The sequence below is a fragment of the Schistocerca cancellata genome, chromosome 9, assembly GCF_023864275.1.
Source record: "Schistocerca cancellata isolate TAMUIC-IGC-003103 chromosome 9, iqSchCanc2.1, whole genome shotgun sequence".
NCBI lineage: Eukaryota > Metazoa > Arthropoda > Insecta > Orthoptera > Acrididae > Schistocerca > Schistocerca cancellata.
The window spans coordinates 406,436,745-406,457,767 of NC_064634.1; the positions used below are offsets into that span (position 1 = coordinate 406,436,745).

The window sequence follows — 21,023 nt, forward strand, 5'->3', positions numbered from 1 at the left end:
TAGTCAGGTTGTGCCACAAATTTCTCTTCTCCTCAGTTCTGTTCAGTATCTCCTCATTAGTTACGTGATCTACCCATCTAATCTTCAGCATTCTTCTGTAGCACCACATTTCGAAAGCTTCTATTCTCTTCTTGGCTGGCTCTGAGCACTATGGGACTCAACATCGTAGGTCATAAGTCCCCTAGAACTTAGAACTACTTAAACCTAACTAACCTAAGGACATCACACACATCCATGCCCGAGGCAGGATTCGAACCTGCGACCGTAGCAGTCCCGAGGTTCCGGACTGCAGCGCCAGAACCGCTAGACCACCGCGGCCGGCTTCTCTTCTTGTCCAAACTATTTATCGTCCTTGTTTCACTTCCATAAATGGCTACACTCCATACAAATACTTTCAGAAACGACTTCCTGACACTTAAATCTATACTCTATGTTAACAAATTTCTCTTATTTAGAAACGATTTCCTTGCCAATGCCAGTCTACATTTTATATCCTCTCTACTTCGACCATCGTAAGTTATTTTGCTCCCCAAATAGCAAAACACGTTTACTACTTTAAGAGTCTCATTTCCAAATTTAATTCCCTCAGCATCACCTGATTTCATTCGATTACATTCCATTATCCTCGTTTTGCTTTTGTTAATGTTCATCTTATACCCTCCTTTCAAGACACTGTCCATTCCGTTCAACTGCTCTTCCAAGTCCTTTGCTGTCTCTGACAGAATTACAATATCATTGGCAAACCTCAAAGTTTTTATTTCTTCTCCATGGATTTTAATTTTCTTTTGTTTCCTTTACTGCTTGCTCATTATACAGATAGAATAACATCGGGGATAGGTTACAATCGTGTCTCACTCCCTTCCCAACCACTGCTTCCCTTTCATGCCCCTCGACTTTTATAACCGCTATATAGTTTCTGTGCTAATGGCAAATAGCCTTTCGCTCCCTGTATTTGATCCCTTCCACCTACAGAATTTGAAAGAGAGTATTCCAGTCAACATTGTCAAAAGCTTTCTCTAAGTCTACAAATGCTAGAAACGTAGGTTTGCCTTTCCTTAATCTATCTTCTAAGATAAGTCGTAGGGTCAGTATTGCCTCACGTGTTCCAACATTTCTACGGATCTCCCCCGAGGTCGGCTTCTACCAGTTTTTCCAGTCTGTAAGGAATTCGTGTTAGTATTTTGCAGCCGTGGCTCATTAAACTAATAGTTCGGTAATTTCCACATATGTCAATACCTGCTTTCTTTGGGATTGGAATTATTATATTGTTCTTGAAGACTGAGGGTATTTCGCCTGTCTCATTCTTCCTGCTCACCAGATGGTAGAGGTTTGTTAGGGCTAGTTCTTCCAAGGCTATCAGTAGTTCTAATGGAATGTTGTCTACTCCCGGGGCCTTGTTTCGACTTAGGTCTTTCAGTGCTCTGTCAAACTCTTCACGCAGTATCATATCTCCCATTCCATCTTCATCTACGTCCTCTTCCCATTTCCATAATATTGTCCTCAAGTACATCGCTCTTGTATAGACCCTCTATATACTCCTTCCACCTTTCTGCTTTCCCTTCTTTGCTTAGAACTTGGTTTCCATGTGAACTCTTGATATTCATGCAAATGGTTCTGTTTTCGCCGAAGATCTCTTTAATTTTCCTGTAGGCGGCATCTATCTTACCCCTGGTGATATATTCCTCTTCATCCTTACATTTGTTCTCTAGTCATCCCTGCTCAGCCATTTTGCACGTCATATCGATCTCATTTTTGAGACTTTTGTGTTCCTTTTTGCCTGCTTGATTTACTGCACTTTTACATTTTCGCCTTTCATCAATTAAATTCAATATTTCTTCTGTTACCCAAGGATTTCTACTAGCCCTCATCTTTTTACCTACTTGATCCTCTGCTGTCCTCACTATTTCATCTCTCAAAGCTACCCATTCTTCTTCTACTGTATTTCTTTCCCCCGTTTTTGTCAATCTTTCCCTAATGCTTGCTCTGAAACTATTTACAACCTCTGGTTCTTTCAGTTTATCCGTTTCATCTTCTTAAATTCCCACCTTTTTGCAGTTTCTTCAGTTTTTGTCCACAGTTCATAATCAATAGATTGTGGTCAGAGGCCACATCTGCCCCTGTAAATGTCTTAAAATTTAAAACCTGGTTCGTAAATCTCCGTCTTACCATTATATAACCTATCTGAAACCTTCCAGTGTCTCCAGGCCTCTCTCATGTACACAACCTTCATTCATGATTCTTGAACCAAGTGTGAGCTATGATTAAGTTATGCCCTGTGCAAAATTCTACCAGGCGGCTTCCTCTTTCATTCCTTACCCCAATTCCATATTCACCTACTACTTTTCCTCTTCTTCCTTTTCCTACTGTCGAATTCTAGCGACCCATGACTATTAAATTTTCGTCTCCCTTCACTATCTTATTATTATCTCATCGTACATTTCATCAATCTCTTCGTCATCTGCGGAGCTAGTTGGCATATAAACTTGTACTACTGTGGTGGGCGTGGGCTTCGTGTCTATCTTCGCTACAATAATGCGTTCACTACGCTGTTTGTAGTAGCTTATCCGCACTCCCATTTTTTATTCATTATTAAACTGAAAGGTGGCTACACTGTATGAAAGGTGGCTACACTGAGCCACAGCGCCAAAAATCGCGCCAGAGAGAGTATTGTTCCGCCGCCTCCACTGGCAGTGCTCATTGAGAGGTAGCGGCAGGCAGTTCTTGCCGAGCAGTTGTGGTGGACACTGCTTGTATCTGAAGTTGGAATGAGATGGGGTAGTAGTGAGTGTTGTTCCATGTTATGCAGTGGTTTGATGGGAGAGATAGCAGATGTTGTTCCAATGGAGATATTGTAATGATCTGAGTGCTTTTCGTCAATATAAATTAAGGTAACTAACTACTGTTCTTTATTTTCTTATCATTTGTGTGTCCTGAATAATGCTTCATTACAGGTTCAGTCAACAAAGCATCTGGCGTGTGTTCTTGTATTAGAGTGTAATTCTGGGTTTCTTGCACAATTATAGTATTTCCAATTTTCTTTTATCACGTCAGTATAATTGGTATTTAAAAATTCTTGTCTTGTTGAAGAAGAACCGTGCCAGATGTGCGTTGAGTCACACTCCCACACACAGAACAGTTATACTTGTGCTTTGGTTTCGTAGGTTTTATAGTTGCTGGGGACTTAATTAATTAATTGTGTTAACGAAAATTTTCATTTCATTCTTTGTTGTCATTCTATGCAGTCAGATAGCGTAACAATTAGTTGTCAGGGCCAGCCGTTTACGAGACTTGCGTAATCGGACATACAGCGACAGGAAATTAAAAAAAGTATTTGCATTTCATTTTATTAAGCCCCCATGCACGTGGCGACCCTGCCAGGATTCGAACCTGGAATCTTCTGATTGTAAAAATAGTAGACAGTAGTATTGTTGTAGTAATTTGTAGTTTAGTAATTGTAGTCTATTTTGCATGTGTAGATTTGGTAATTGTCATTCTTCTAATGGTATTTTTTTTCTCATAATTTTTTCTTTGTTGTCTTGTATACGCGTTTGACAATTTAGTGCAATTATTTCAATTGTTCGTTAATCGTGTTTGAGGGAAACATTTCGTGTGAATGATATTGTTGACGATAAAGTGTCATTGTGTGTAATTTTCATATAGTGACGAGTTTTGGATATTTTGTAAATGATTACGCGATCAATGAAAAAGGCAAAAATGATGAATAGTGAGAATGACGAAAGTGTTGACATGGCGAACTCGCCAACACAGGACAACAGTATGATGGATAATGAAGTGGAAAACAATGTAATAAGTCGGGAAAATAGTCCGGAAGCAGTTCAAGGTTTTTCTCAATCAGAAAATTCACAGAATACGAGAGTAACGATAGAAGATTCTGGAACAGTATCGAACACAGATAGCTTTACAGCTATGACGAGGGAAACTGGTTTTGTGGGAAATGTTAGGGGCGAAAGAATTGTGAACCGGCTGATATGGAGCAGTTGATGGGTGCTATATTAAATTTGGGAGCACGAATGGAAACACAGTTTAGATCTGAATTAAAAACACAGATGGGAACAATGGAAGCACGGTTAGACTCACTGGGATCACAAATGGGAACAATGGAAACACGGTTAGACTCATTGGGATCACAGTTAGGATCTGAATTGAAAACGGTGGCAACACGGCTAGAAACAGAGATGGAAACAATGGAAACACGGTTAGATTCACGAATAGGGACATGTTTCAAAAATATGAAAGATGAATTAAAGAAAGAAATCAGAGAAGAAGTACAACCGATTTTGAATTCTCACAATAATAGATTAATTGCAGTAGAAATTAGACAAAGGGAACAGGATAGAGAACAGGAGGAAAGAGATCGCGGGATAGTACAGAAATTTTCAGAGTTAAATTTACAACGTGCAAAAGATAAGAAAGAAATATTTGAGAGAATCGAGGAATCCGTACCAGATGACAGATTAAATAACCTAACACAACAGTATGAACAGTTAACTACTAAATGTGTTAATACTGAAACCCGAGTCGCGACACTTACGGAAGACGTAAATAAACAGAAAGAACAAATAGGTGACTTATCGGAAAGAGTGGAGGAGATTTCAGATAAATTGACAAATCTTAGTTTGAATGGGGACAGAGATTCAGATGACACAGCTCCATTGCCATTTTCAGAAACCGAAGAGTACCAGAGCATAAATAAACATGTTGAAAATCAGGGAAAATTTAATGAACGCGTTAAAAGGGAAGTGGAGGCATTACGAAAGCAAGTCAAACAAATTGAAGGCGAAATCGTAGGAAAAGATAGCAGAAGGAATTTAGAATCACAGATAGCAGAAGGGTTTGAAGAAAGTAATTTGTTTCATTTACGAGATGCAACAAGAGAGCGACAGGCGCGCGAACTTGACAATAATCGACATTTGGACTGGGACAGACGCGGTAGGTCTTTGTCGCCACGAGGCGAAAACTTTGACTATAAACACTTTTTGACTGTTCGGAAATTTAAGATCTTCCGCAATTCTAAGAATGACATACATCCATGTGCATGGTTAGATCAATTTACGTACGCACTTCCGCTAAATTTGCCATTAAGTCACAAACTAAAAATTATGTGCAGCTATTAAAGTCCTCAGGGGATTCACTACTCTAAGTGAATATGTGCCGTAGCGAGCATAGGGCCCCGAGCTGTAGTGGTGCTATTTCTCTTTAGTTTTCTGTACCGCTGCCTACTCTTTTACTATTCTTTGCATCTATCAAAACAACTCTTCGACTATCAATCTATCTAGAGAGTAAGATAAACAATAACCGGATATGACTATTTTACCTAAAAGTGATTTCGTAAATTACAGTTTGGACTTACTGTATCTTACCGTTTGGACTTACTATATTTTCTGCAGCATTCATTTGTAGTTTAAACGAAATTTTACCTGTTTATCTTCGTGACAATATTACTTCTTATGTCGACGACATTCTTATTGCTAAAAATTCTTGGAGTGAGCACAACAAAATTTTGGATTCATTGTTACATATCTTTGCAAGAGTTGGCATTACAGTGAACTTAGAAAAATCCGAATTTGGTCGTTCTCAGGTGAAATTTCTCGGCCACATTATTTCTACAGAAGATATTCTCCCTGATCCAGAAAAATTAGACGCTCTTCGTAATTATGCTGTTCCTACCACAAAACGTGATGTTCGTAGTTTCCTTGGCGTCTGTAATTTTCTTAGACGTTTTGTTAGATTGGACGATTTGGCCACACCTCGTTTATGCAAATTATGTCAAAAGCCGCCAACTATTTCTCACAAAGCACCGTTGGTTCCTATCATCCCAGCGAAATTAAAGGACATGGCTGCAGTTGATTTGTTCGGTCCAGTGGTTCGATCTACTAATGGTTTTGCGTACATTTTCGTAGCAGTGGAGTTGACATCAAAATATGTGTGTTTTACACCTTTACGCAAAGCAACAGCTCGTTCAGTATCTAACGCTTTCATCAAAAATTTTCTTAAAGAAGTGGGTCATGTTGATAAGGTTATATCAGATAATGGATCACAGTTTCGTTCTAAAATTTGGCTTCGTACTCTATAGCGTCGTAAAATTAAACCAATTTTCATTTCACTTTTTCACCCTCAATCTAACGCTTCAGAGAGATGGATGAAGGAAATCAATAAATTGTGTCGTCTTTATTGTCATCAGAATCACAGAACGTGGGATCAGTATCTTTATACTTTTCAAAACATTCTGAATGAACTTCCTAACGACTCAACTTCTTTACCACCTATACTGATATTAAAAAACAAAGCACCGACAAATCGCATTTCTGAAATCGTTCCTTTTCCGCCTGCACGGAAACTGCGGCATTCTGAAGTTGTCAACCTGGCTCTACAAAATATTGCATCTGCGGCTGCTAGAAGAGAGAAATCAGCTAAGCGTCCTGGTCGTTTAAAAATCTTGTCAGTTGGTCAAAAAGTGTTAATTAAGTCTCATCGTTTGTCTCACAAAGGAAAAGGCTTGTGTCGGAAATTTTTTCTGCTTTATAACGGCCCATATAGAATTCGCAAAATTATTCATGATAACACTGTCGAAGTAGAAACTCTTAAATCACGACGCTCTAAGGGAATACATCATATATCTAACGTTAAAATTTTTGTGGAATGATATACTTTTGAAAAATTTTTTGTAGAATGACATACTTTTGAGGAACTAACAGCTACATGTAAACATGCGGAGAGTACAAGGATACCGCGCTGTGTTTTGGCGGCGGCACATACTCAAAGCAACAGTCAAGTCTGCGCGCCGCACAGGGCAGTCGTTGACCGCAAACAATCACTTCCTACGTCACGCGCCTACAGCTGATCGAGCCGTAAATAAATACACAGTCTAATTTCTCCGATTAAAATCAGTATAAAGCTATAGTGACTTGATGAATTCTGTTATTAATATTCAGTATTTTTCAGGATACGGTTCTGTAAAATATTTAAGAACTTCAGGTAAATTCTGTGCGTGTCCGACGTTAAGACGACTTGCTATCGAGAAAATTTCAGGAAAAATGTCATTTCGAAGAAGAAAGTAATAAACTAAAAAGGTAATTATTAATTGAGTTTATTTTTCAGGTAACATATTTCCACTTAGGTACGTACTTTAGACGTAATTTGCTGCTCGCGATTACGTGATTCATACTTTGTGCTAATTACATGTTCTATGAATTTGCTGGTGAAGCGACGTGCTTGCGTACGTTAACTGATTTTGACAATGATTAGCCATGAATTGAGTTGTAACTTGTGTATATTATGCATCGCTTGGCTGCACTGCTTTTTCACTGATGTCATATTTTTAATTATGTGCCTGCTGTGCCTATTTATTTAAATTATAATTGTCACCTGATAAATTGTGCTGATGTGGTTAGGTATGTAAGTTATACTTTGTGATTTAATTGCTTGCGCCTTCATGTTTATTTATTAGATTACATATGAACATTTATTTGCTTACGGTTATACGATGCTGATGACCTGTTTAGTACGTAAGATATATGTTTACTGCTATGCGTATGGATTGCACATTTACACATTTCTGTTTGTTGTCACAACTACTCTTTAATTTTGTATATAGAAATGCTATTATACTGTGTATGAACATAGAGTTTAGGTTACACTATGGTACTATTTACAGATTGTTCGCTTGGCAGAGCCTCGTTGTAAGATTTGTGCTGCATCCACTTGTTGACATTCTGTTCTCTACTGGTATATTTACTCGCTGTTGCTTGTTTTGCTTACGCTCAGTGCTTTATATTTTAACATAAGAAAATGAACTGCAATAATTCGACGAACGACATTAGTACAAGAAACATCATAGAAGTCACATGAGCTGGAGGTTTTATGAAAGCTGTATAAATGTATGCCAATAGGAAGGAAGCTAACGACATGACATACCAACACAGTTATTACACTGCATTTTCGTGAGCAATTGAAATAGGAAGTGACACTTGATACAAGAAATACTCCACATGTTTGCTTCTGTTTGCCATAATTCTTGAAGTGGTGTACACACTGTGAAATATTAGCATCATTCAAACTCCGTAATCGTACTTAATTACTGAGAGTTATTCGAACTAAGTCTGTTAGAGGTCATGTATGTATTCTTTGTTTATAATTCATAATGAGTAGAAGATTTTGGTCAGATGGATTACACAGAGGTTGTGTGTTGACAGTGTGTCGTCGGATTGTATGGGATGAGCAGGTTTGCATTAGGATTTTATCTGTACTTGTTCGACGAAACTGACTTGAGGAAAGAGTTGTTATGGAAGTGAAATGATATTGGTAATATTGGAGTTTTTGTGGACAAGAGGTAAGGTAAATGATACTGGCAATAAGGTTTATATGTATCGACGTATTGAAAAGGTATTATGGAGGTATTGAGATTGTATGAAGTTGATTGGAGTATGGTGTATAAGAGGTAAAGTAAGTGAGGTGCATTTTTTTTTTTTTTGTTGGTCTATATGGAACAAGGAGGATGAAGATAGCAGACTAGAACACTAAAATGGAAGGAAGATTGTCTAAACACACTTTGTTAAATCACTAAGCAGTAGGTAATTTTTTTTTTGGAGAGAGGAAGTTGCATATCTTGGCACACTGACAGTTGTTCGGTAACAGTACATTTTGATCTGGCTTGGCAAACATTGGTCTTGACATGATGACTATGACGTTGACTTAACTATTATTGACTGTTATACATTGCTGCCACTACTACTTAATACACATGATGAACATGAAATTTGACAGAAGTGGATTCAGACAGTTAACACTATACAATTACACAGTAGTACTTAATGTGGATGAAAGATGAGTGAGTGTGTTTTGTGTGTTTTCCTTTCCTAATCCTACGCACCTATCTCCTAAATATTATTTTATTTGTTTGTAGTGGCTTGCACTGACACCCATAAATATTATAGGTTTACTGATGTTTGTGTATTTGTAATAGTAATATGACAATTATCTGATATCATTTGTGTGTTTGTTATGATTTGTATGTTTAGTGTAAGAACATTGTAAAAGCATTTGTATGTGCATTCAAACTATTGTTCATGCTTGAACTGTCTAATTAGTGATAATGAAATTATGGACTGTTACTTGTACTTTTTCTACATGATTGGTGCCACTAGGACATGTTTAATTTGTGCTGAGGAACAGTGTGATCAGTGATAGTTGTTTAATGTCATTTGTCGGTGTCTGCACCTACTCAACACTGCTGGGTGCCACTGATGGACTGCTTCTACTGCAATGATGTTACTTCTTGCTGTCTGCACCTACTCAACTTTGCTGGGTGCCACTGATGGACTGCATCTATTGAAATAATGTCACTTGTTGGTGTCACCAGTTCAACATTGCTGGGTGCCACTGATGGACTGCTTCTACTGAAATGAAGTCACTTCTTGGTGTCTGCACCTACTCAACATTGCTGGGTGCCACTGATGAACTGCTTCTACTGAAATGATGTCACCTGTTGGAGTCTGAACCTACTCCACAATGCTGGGTGCCACTGATGAACTGCTTCTACTGACATAATGTCACTTGATGGTGTCTGCACCTACTCAACATTGCTGGGTGCCATTGATGGACTGCTTCTACTGAAATGATGTCACCTGTTGGAGTCTGCACCTACTCAACATTGCTGGGTGCCACTGATGGACTGCTTCTACTGAAATGATGTCACCTGATGGTGTCTGCACCTACTCAACATTGCTGGGTGCCACTGATGGACTGCTTCTAATGAAATGATGTCACCTGTTGGAGTCTGCACCTGTTCCACAATGCTGGGTGCCACTGATGGACTGCTTCTACTGAGATGATGTCACTTGTTGCTGTCAGCACCTATTCAACAGTGCTGGGTGCTACTGCTGGAACTGTGAACTACTTGTTGTGAATATTGTATTAACTGATTTCTTTGTGTATTACTGTTTGTGAAAAGTTATAAGACTCTTACCTGCTCATACTTGTCATTGCTGACGTTATCGATTGAATTGTTTAACCACATGATATTTCTGTAAACTATTATGTAAAGTCACATGTATGAAAGAATTTGTATTGCTTAGTGTATTTTATATATTAGGCTATTGAAAGGTCAGTGCAAAGCCATAATTTTATCTAGTTATATGATATTTACGTATTAATATTATCTTTTATTTTTGTCTGTATTTTTTTTGACGAATTTGGTGGTATTTTCACCACCAATGCTGGCAAAAATACCATCAAATTCTAGCCCGTGGAGGAAGGGCATATGAAAGGTGGCTACACTGTATGAAAGGTGGCTACACTGAGCCACAGCGCCAAAAATCGCGCCAGAGAGAGTATTGTTCCGCCGCCTCCACTGGCAGTGCTCATTGAGAGGTAGCGGCAGGCAGTTCTTGCCGAGCAGTTGTGGTGGACACTGCTTGTATCTGAAGTTGGAATGAGATGGGGTAGTAGTGAGTGTTGTTCCATGTTATGCAGTGGTTTGATGGGAGAGATAGCAGATGTTGTTCCAATGGAGATATTGTAATGATCTGAGTGCTTTTCGTCAATATAAATTAAGGTAACTAACTACTGTTCTTTATTTTCTTATCATTTGTGTGTCCTGAATAATGCTTCATTACAGGTTCAGTCAACAAAGCATCTGGCGTGTGTTCTTGTATTAGAGTGTAATTCTGGGTTTCTTGCACAATTATAGTATTTCCAATTTTCTTTTATCACGTCAGTATAATTGGTATTTAAAAATTCTTGTCTTGTTGAAGAAGAACCGTGCCAGATGTGCGTTGAGTCACACTCCCACACACAGAACAGTTATACTTGTGCTTTGGTTTCGTAGGTTTTATAGTTGCTGAGGACTTAATTAATTAATTGTGTTAACGAAAATTTTCATTTCATTCTTTGTTGTCATTCTATGCAGTCAGATAGCGTAACAATTAGTTGTCAGGGCCAGCCGTTTACGAGACTTGCGTAATCGGACATACAGCGACAGGAAATTAAAAAAGTATTTGCATTTCATTTTATTAAGCCCCCATGCAAAACCTACTCCTGCATTACCCCTGTTTGATTTTGTATTTATACCACTGTATTCACCTGACCAGAAGTCTCGTTCCTCCTGCCACCGAACTTCACTTAATCCCATTATATTTAGCTGTAACCCATCGATTTCCCTTTTTAAATTTTCTAACCTACCAGCCCGATTAAGGGATCTGACATTCCACGCTCCGATCCTTAGAACGCCAGTTTTCTTTCTCAAGCTATGCCTTTAAAATTATAGAAGGCAGAGCTTAAGCCTAAATGACGAAACCCTCGTACGTACAATTCTAGTAGGGTGTAAAACAGGACATTTTGTACTTAATATTTTATGTAATATGCTATTGGATATATCAGACATATTGTCGGTAAAACAGCAAAGTACTGAAAGAGGGGTACGTTTATGTTTATTTATTTTGTCTTCTGGCTACCGGTTTCGATAAGCAGTAGCATCCTCAGGCCATCCCCTAGCTCATGGTCATCACGCTTGCTTCCCCAGTTGGTGTGTCAAGGACAAAATAAATAAACTGCCATTGTAGATACAAACATATACATTGAGGTGACAAAAGTCCTAACACAGCGATATATATATATAAGCCCTGCCACGCAAGGGGCCTCAAGGCCAATAACCCCAAACGCTCATTTCATTTCCATCGGTACACGAGGCACAAAAGAGCACTGGACTGGCTGAGCTGTCATTTCTACTCAAGCGATTCATGTGAAAAGGTTTGCCACGTGATTATAAACGCACGATGGGGATTAACAAACAGTGAACGCGGAATGGTGCTTGGAGCTATGGGACATTCCATTTCGGAAATCATTAGGGAACTCAATATTTCGAGAACCACAATGTCAAGCGTGTGCCAAAAATGTCACATTTCAGGCGTTACCTCTCACCACTGAAAACCCAGTAGCTAACGGCTTTCACTTATCGACCGAAGGCGGTGGCGTTGGTCTAGAGTTGTCAGTGCTAACGGAGAAGGAATACGGTGTGACTCGAATGGAAAACAGCCCACAGTTGCACTAAATTATGTTTATTTTAATCCTCGACCATGGTTTCAGATATAATAATATAGCCTTCTTCAGAAGTCATACAAACTAATAAATGAAAAACGTCTTAGCCCAGCGGCTGCGTCAAAACCAATAAAATAACTTCAACAGACATAAGCCTGTTTCGAAAATAAGTAAAATGACTGGTTATCACTGTTAGCATTCAACCGCGATTCTTATACATATATTTTAACAACGCATTTCAAGAGACAATGCTCTCATCATCAGGATGTAAGGTCTATGTCATGAAATTAAACGGACTAAAAAGACAAAATACTATCACAAATAATTGGGAAGTCCATAGAGTAAAACAGAATTGGTTGGTTGGTTGGTTGTTTCGGGGAAGAAGACCAGACAGCGAGGTCATCGGTCTCATCGGGTTATGGAAGGACGGGGAAGGAAGTCGCCCGTGCCCTTTGAAAGGAACCATCCCGGCATTTGCCTGGAGCGATTTAGGGAAATCACGGAAAACCTAAATCAGGATGGCCGGACGCGGGATTGAACCGTCGTCCTCCCGAATGCGAGTCCATTGTCTAACCACTGCGCCACCTCACTCAAAAAAAAACAGAATTAAAAGTATATTGGACTGTGGGTCCTCGTCTTACATTGAAGTTGTTGACACAAGTCGATGGTCGTCCCATAGCTACCAAATATGCTGTCGCACTGTGCCGGCTCGGGAGCTGTTGTGGACTGACGTGCCTATGTGTTGTGGCGTGGTTACAGCCGTGTGCTTGACTGTAACGCTATGCTATTGGGCGCCTTATTTCCTTATTGCATTGATCTGCCACCGTTAGCCTCTCGCAACTCCGTCAGTGACATGCTACAAGTTTAAAGTCGCATACCTATCCTAAAATAATTCTAAAAACCCGCTAAAAGTCTCATTTCTTTAAAATTATCTTGTGCATTTATAATATTGCTTTGATTATATTAAGTAAAATTACATATGGCACGGTATGTCCTCCACCGTATGTCCTACTGCAGTATAACAGAGGTACAACAGGACGACATCGCCTGCAGCGGCTCTCCTGGGCTTGTGACCATATCGTTTACACTCCAGACGACTGGAAGACCGCGACTTGCTGAAGTGAAGGGCTGATGGGATGGTTCCAATGTGGCGCACACTCCTCGAAGTCATGAACCCAGGTTATCTACAATGCTCTATGCATGCTGGTGGTCGCTTCATAATGATATGGGCTGTGTTTACATGAAATAGACTGGGTCGTTTGATCGAACTGAACCGATCAGTGATTGAAAATGGTTATATGTGGCTACTCGGACACCATTTGCGCCATTCAACGACTTCATCTTCCCAAGCAATGATGCACCATATCACCGGGCAACAATTAATTGCAACTGGTTTGAAGAAAATTATGAACAATTCGAGGGAATTATTTGGCCACCCACATCGCCCGATGTCAGTCCCATCTAATTGTTATGGGATGTAGTCAAGAGATCAAATGGTTCAAATGGCTCTGAGCACTATGGGACTTACCATCTATGGTCAGCAGTCCCCTAGAACTTAGAACTACTTAAACCTAATTAACCTAAGGACATCACACAACACCCAGTCATCACGAGGCAGGGAAAATCCCTGACCCCGCCGGGAATCGAACCCGGGAACCCGGGCGTGGGAAGCGAGAACGCTACTGCACAGTCAAGAGATCAGTTCGTACACAAATACCTGCACCGGCAGCACCTTCGCTATATAAGCAGCTTAGCTCAATATTTCTACAGGGAACTTCCAACGGCTTGTTGGGTCCATGAGACGTCCACGTGCTGCACTTCGCGGGCAAAAGGAGGCTCAACACGATATTAGGAGGTATCTTGTGACTTTTTTCCCCTAAGTGTACTTTTTCAACATCATTGGAGATCGAATAATTGTAGTTAACTATTGCACAACTTATAAATTATGATTTCCTTTGAATCAAACGTAGAGTAGTAAACTGTACTCGTACTATGTTTTAGTAGCAACGTAATATTTCACCCCACTTTAATATTCTAAGTGTTAAAATAGCTATATTGCAGCTTCTTCCTGTTTTCGTGAGTTGATTATGGTAATAATGACATTGCCGTTAAAATACTTAGCAAGGGTATTAACTCGATAACATAGAAAGAGCTGTCGGCTTCGGACTCGCCGCCGCCTTTCGGCTGTCGTGTTTAGCTGTGGCCACGCCTGCCACGGCCAGTGGGCAGCGCACTCGGTGGACGGCAGACGAGCGACATCCTGGGGTCAGCCAGCCCCACTAGCGAGTCTTGGACAATATCAAAGTAACCAACTACACTCCTGGAAATGGAAAAAAGAACACATTGACAAAGGTGTGTCAGACCCACCATACTTGCTCCGGACACTGCGAGAGGGCTGTACAAGCAATGATCACACGCACGGCACAGCGGACACACCAGGAACCGCGGTGTTGGCCGTCGAATGGCGCTAGCTGCGCAGCATTTGTGCACCGCCGCCGTCAGTGTCAGCCAGTTTGCCGTGGCATACGGAGCTCCATCGCAGTCTTTAACACTGGTAGCATGCCGCGACAGCGTGGACGTGAACCGTATGTGCAGTTGACGGACTTTGAGCGAGGGCGTATAGTGGGCATGCGGGAGGCCGGGTGGACGTACCGCCGAATTGCTCAACGCGTGGGGCGTGAGGTCTCCACAGTACATCGATGTTGTCGCCAGTGGTCGGCGGAAGGTGCACGTGCCCGTCGACCTGGGACCGGACCGCAGCGACGCACGGATGCACGCCAAGACCGTAGGATCCTACGCAATGCCGTAGGGGACCGCACCGCCACTTCCCAGCAAATTAGGGACACTGTTGCTCCTGGGGTATCGGCGAGGACCATTCGCAACCGTCTCCATGAAGCTGGGCTACGGTCCCGCACACCGTTAGGCCGTCTTCCGCTCACGCCCCAACATCGTGCAGCCCGCCTCCAGTGGTCTCGCGACAGGCGTGAATGGAGGGACGAATGGAGACGTGTCGTCTTCAGCGATGAGAGTCGCTTCTTCCTTGGTGCCAATGATGGTCGTATGCGTGTTTGGCGCCGTGCAGGTGAGCGCCACAATCAGGACTGCATACGACCGAGGCACACAGGGCCAACACCCGGCATCATGGTGTGGGGAGCGATCTCCTACACTGGCCGTACACCACTGGTGATCGTCGAGGGGACACTGAATAGTGCACGGTACATCCAAACCGTCATCGAACCCATCGTTCTACCATTCCTAGACCGGCAAGGGAACTTGCTGTTCCAACAGGACAACGCACGTCTGCATGTATCCCGTGCCACCCAACGTGCTCTAGAAGGTGTAAGTCAACTACCCTGGCCAGCAAGATCTCCGGATCTGTTCCCCATTGAGCATGTTTGGGACTGGATGAAGCGTCGTCTCACGCGGTCTGCACGTCCAGCACGAACGCTGGTCCAACTGAGGCGCCAGGTGGAAATGGCATGGCAAGCCGTTCCACAGGACTACATCCAGCATCTCTACGATCGTCTCCATGGGCGAATAGCAGTCTGCATTGCTGCGAAAGGTGGATATACACTGTACTAGTGCCGACATTGTGCATGCTCTGTTGCCTGTGTCTATGTGCCTGTGGTTCCGTCAGTGTGATCATGTGATGTATCTGACCCCAGGAATGTGTCAATAAAGTTTCCCCTTCCTGGGACAATGAATTCACGGTGTTCTTATTTCAATTTCCAGGAGTGTAAGTCTGAAATAATTTTGTTCATTAAGAAGCCTCTGTTGCAGTTTATATTTTCCTCTAATTCGAGTGCTTATAAAATAAACTGCCGAGACTAACAGATTTGGTGTTGGCCAAACGGGCAGGAACCTTGTAGTTCGATGTAGAGAGCACCCATGTGATCAGAGCAACAGTGCTCTCGGTAGTCATCTCAACACCGGTAAACATGAAATAACTTAGAAATTTTACACAAGGCACCCAAAAGCTACACCCTAAACGCATTAGAAGAAATGGAAATATTTGTCCATGTTAATGAGCTCTTTGCAGGTATTTCATAACCAGTACATCACATCAACATCTGTTGCTTCTGCTGCATTAGAAGGAATCTGATTGCCGTACACGTATGCTGAGGGATACTGTTGAACCGTGGCTATAGCTACGAAATTTCTTTGCTTAGCGACTGAGGTAATCTCACGTTCCGAGAACAAAATGTTTATAAAAATTCTGAACTTACCAATGGAAGGCCTGATAACTGAGGCGGGTAGTCCAGCAGCGTGAGTGCGTATTACATCCTCGGCCACTGCTTTTGTGAAGGTATAGGTGTTGGGCCAATCACCCAATATCCTGAAACACAGATGCATTCATAAATATGCTACTAATTCTGCCCCTGAATTTAGACAAATCTTCCGAATGAGATATTTTAGCAGGATTCCATCACAAGTAATGACGATGGATAAGTAGTACATACTAAATACAAATATTAAAAAAGTTTTGCATCACCCCAGTTCCCAGAATTGATGAAGACAGACATTGACTGTGGATACTGTATCACAGACACAGTCCTTTTGACTGTTCAGAGATGTCAGTAAACACGCCCAATAACGTAAACAACCATGCATGAGCAGCGCCTATTGCACGGAGGAGTCAGACAGCCGATCAGTTCCAGTCATTCCCCCAGGAAGGAAGTACATGCTTCGTGTTCTATGTAGTTCAACCATGCCTTGACGGTTAATACCGCGGTTCGATCACGTCCGCATTATTACTTTGTGCCAGGGGCGGCTCTCAACAAGGGAAGTGTTCAGGCATCTCGGAATGAACCAAAGCGATGTTGTTTTGACATGGAACAGATACAGAGAGACAGGAACCGTCGATGACAAGCCTTGCTCAGGCCACCCAAGGGCTACTACTGCCGTGGATGACCACTACCTACGGATTATGGTTCGGAAGAACCCTGACAGTAACTCCATCATATTAATTAATGCTTTTCATGCAGCCACAGGACGTCGTGTTACTACTCAAACTGTGCGTTATAGGCTGCATGATGCTCCACTCCCGACGCCCGTGGCGTGGTCCATCTTTGCAGGCACGACACCATCCAGTGCGGTAAAGATGGGCCCAACATCATGCCGAATGGACCTGTCAGGATTGGCATCACGTTCTCTCACCTCTGAGTGTCGCATATGCCTTCAACCAGACAATCGTCGGAGACGTGTTTAGAGGTAACCCGGTCAGGCTGAACGCCTTAGACACTCTGTCCAGCGAGTGCAGCAAGGTTCGATGCTGTTTTGGGGTGGCATTATTTGTGGCCGACGTATGCCGTTGGTGGTCATGAAAGGCGCCGTAACGGCTGTACGATACGTGAATGCCATCCTCCGACCGATAGTGCAACCATATCGGCAGGATATTGGCGAGGCATTCGTCTTCCTGGACGACAATTCGTGCCCCCATCGTGAAATCTTGTGTGTGACTTCCTTCAGGATAACGACATCGCTCGACTAGAGTGGCCAGGATGTTATCCAGACATGAACCCTATCTAACATGCCTGGGATATTTCCAGAATGAGATTTTCACTCTGCAGCGGAGTGTGCGCTGATATGAAACTTCCTGGAAGATTAAAACTGTGTGCCCGACCGAGACTCGAACTCGGGACCTTTGCCTTTCGCGGGCAAGCGCTCTACCATCTGAGCTACCGAAGCACGACTCCCGCCCGGTCCTCACAGCTTTACTTCTGCCAGTATCTCGTCTCCTACCTTCCAAACTTTACAGAAGCTCTCCTGCGAACCTTGCAGAGCTAGCACTCCTGAAAGAAAGGATATTGCGGAGACATGGCTTAGCCACAGCCTGGGGGATGTTTCCAGAATGAGATTTTCACTCTGCAGCGAAGTGTGCGCTGATATGAAACTTCCTGGCAGATTAAAACTGTGTGCCCGACCGAGACTCGAACTCGGGACCTTTGCCTTTCGCGGGCAAGCGCTCTACCATCTCAGCTACCGAAGCACGACTCACGCCCGGTCCTCACAGCTTTACTTCTGCCAGTATCTCGTCTCCTACCTTCCAAACTTTACAGAAGCTCTTCTGCGAACCTTGCAGAACTAGCACTCCTGAAAGAAAGGATATTGCGGAGACATGGCTTAGCCACAGCCTGGGGGATGTTTCCACAATGAGATTTTCACTCTGCAGCGGAGTGTGCGCTGATATGAAACTTCCTGGCAGATTAAAATTGTGTGCCCGACCGAAACTCGAACTCGGGACCTTTGCCTTTCGCGGGCAAGCGCTCTACCATCTGAGCTACCGAAGCACAACTCACGCCCGGTCCTCACAGCTTTACTTCTGCCTTCCAAACTTTACAGAAGCTCTCCTGCGAACCTTGAAGAACTAGCACTCCTGAAAGAAAGGATATTGCGGAGACATGGCTTAGCCACAGCCTGTGGGATGTTTCCAGAATGAGATTTTCACTCTGCAGCGGAGTGTGCGCTGATATGAAACGTCCTGGCAGATTAAAACTGTGTGCCCGACCGAGACTCGAACTTGGGACCTTTGCCTTTCACGGGCGAATGTGCTCTACCATCTGAGCTACCGAAGCACGACTCACGCCCGGTCCTCACAGCTTTACTTCTGCCTGTATCTCGTCTCCTACCTTCCAAACTTTACAGAAGCTCTCCTGCGAACCTTGCAGAACTAGCACTCCTGAAAGAAAGGATATTGCGGAGACATGGCTTAGCCACACCCTGGGGGATGTTTCCAGAATGAGATTTTCACTCTCCAGCGGAGTGTGCGCTGATATGAAACTTCCTGGCAGATTAAAACTGTGTGCCCGACCGAGACTCGAACTCGGGACCTTTGCCTTTCGCGGGCAAGCGCTCTACCATCTTTTTTTCTTTTTTTTTTTTTAATCTCATTTTGTTCGTTTTCGTTCGTTGTATCTGCTCTGGGCGGACGTCGAAAGACACCCGTTGCAGTTCTTTGTTGATCCATTAACTCAGTTTTTTTATTACAGAGGGCAGTTAGCCCTCTGACTGAACACGCTGAGCTACCGTGCCGGCGTCCATCTGAGCTACCGAAGCACGACTCACGCTCAGTCCTCACAGGAGTGCTAGTTCTGCAAGGTTCGCAGGAGAGCTTATGTAAAGTTTGGAAAGTAGGAGACGAGATACTGGCAGAAGTAAAGCTGTGAGGACCGGGCGTGAGTCGTGCTTCGGTAGCTCAGATCGTAGAGCGCTTGCCCGCGAAAGGCAGAGGTCCCGAGTTCGAGTCTCGGTCGGGCACACAGTTTTAATCTGCCAGGAAGTTTCGCATGAGCGCACACTCCGCTGCAGAGTGAAAATCTCATTCTGGAAATATCCTCCAGGCTGTGGCTAAGCCATGTCTCCGCAATATCCTTTCTTTCAGGAGTGCTAGTTCTGCAAGGTTCGCAGGAGAGCTTCTGTAAAGTTTGGAAGGTAGGAGACGAGATACTGGCAGAAGTAAAGCTGTGAGGACCGGGTGTGAGTCGTGCTTCGGTAGCTCAGATGGTAGAGCGCTTGCCCGCGAAAGGCAAAGGTCCCGAGTTCGAGTCTCGGTCGGGCACACAGTTTTAATCTGCCAGGAAGTTTCATGCCTGGGATAGTTGAAAAGGGCAGTTTATCGACGTCGTGACCCACTAACCATTCTGACGGATCTACGCCGAATCGCCGTTGAGGAGTGGGACAGTCTGGACCAACAGTGCCTTGCTGAACTTGTGGATAGTATGCCACGACGAATACAGGCATACATCAATGAAAGAGGTAATAGAGGTACCGGTATGTCCAGCAATCTGGACCACCGCCTCTGAAGGTGTCGCTGTATGGTGGAACAACATGCAATGTGTGGTTTTCATGAGGAATAAAAAGGGCGGAAATGGTGGTTATGTTGATCAGTATTCAAGTTTTCTGTATAGGTTCCGGAACTCTCAGAACCGAGGTGATGCAGAAGTTTTTTTGATGTGTATAAGTAGCAATATACCTCACTCCTGGAATAAATCCGAACAGACAGTATTTAGAACATGTAATTAGTCCTGTACACATGTGGACCGTGTTGTCACTGTGCTACACGTGTTCAAAACTTAAGGACGAAATTAGCTTTCACATGATGCCCACTAACATGCCTCTATGAAACTTGGAACACACTGTTGCAGTGTAGACTGAGATGGCGAAAGTCATCGGATACCTCCTAATATCGTGTCTGACATCCTACCGTCCAGCAGTGGAAATCTGAATGACAGTCGAGTTCCTGTGGATGAAGTAAGACTCCTTACACAAGTCAGAAACCTGTGCCTTTGTCTTCAACAAACCTATTTCAAAGAGACTTATACTCCTGGGTTTTCAGCTGACAATGAATGACGACCTCAATCAGGAGAGGGCAAAAGGTTGTGTGAACCTAGTTGTCAACGACGAATCCAACTCGTTGCTGCTCTTCCTCAACACCAAATTGCATGCAGTGGATGCAATAGTCCCTGTGTCTTATAGGATGACAAGAGGCTCATTATATTTCCCCCCCAAATGACTACACAGTACCTTAGCTTTCGGTGATCTTCTTATGCAGTTACCCCATCCATTCATCCTTTGTGGAGACTTTAATACGCGTAATGTACTATGGGACTGTTGAGAATCTCATTTCATGAGCATTATCTGCCATAGATCCCACGAAATGATGTCCTCGCTGATACTGCTTAGCGGGCAAGTGGTCGATAATATGCACTTCAGTGACCACTTCTCCATCTACATGCATCTAGGAGAGGAAACTGTGCCAGAATGTAGGTTGCTAAAGTGCATATTCAGAAAGATTAACTGCTATGAAAGCGCGGAAGAATTACCGGACTTGTTGAGCAGTACAAAATATAGACTTAGAGTAAAATGAAGACAGACAAAACTAATGAGATGTAACAGAAATGAGATTAAAGGTAAATTTAACATCAAATTGAGGATCACGCAGTGCTGCCTTCCCATGTGAAAGAATATTA

General features: G+C 42.8%; 1 protein-coding gene across 1 annotated transcript in view; it reads right to left on the reverse strand.

Moving 5' to 3' along the window:
* LOC126101452 (putative fatty acyl-CoA reductase CG5065) overlaps positions 1-21,023 on the reverse strand; it is a 194,022-nt gene that overhangs the window by 130,574 nt on the left and 42,425 nt on the right. Inside the window, exon 6 of the mRNA XM_049912106.1 lies at positions 16,281-16,390. Within this exon, the coding sequence (XP_049768063.1) occupies positions 16,281-16,390 (110 nt within the window). The remainder of the gene's footprint in view (positions 1-16,280; positions 16,391-21,023) is intronic.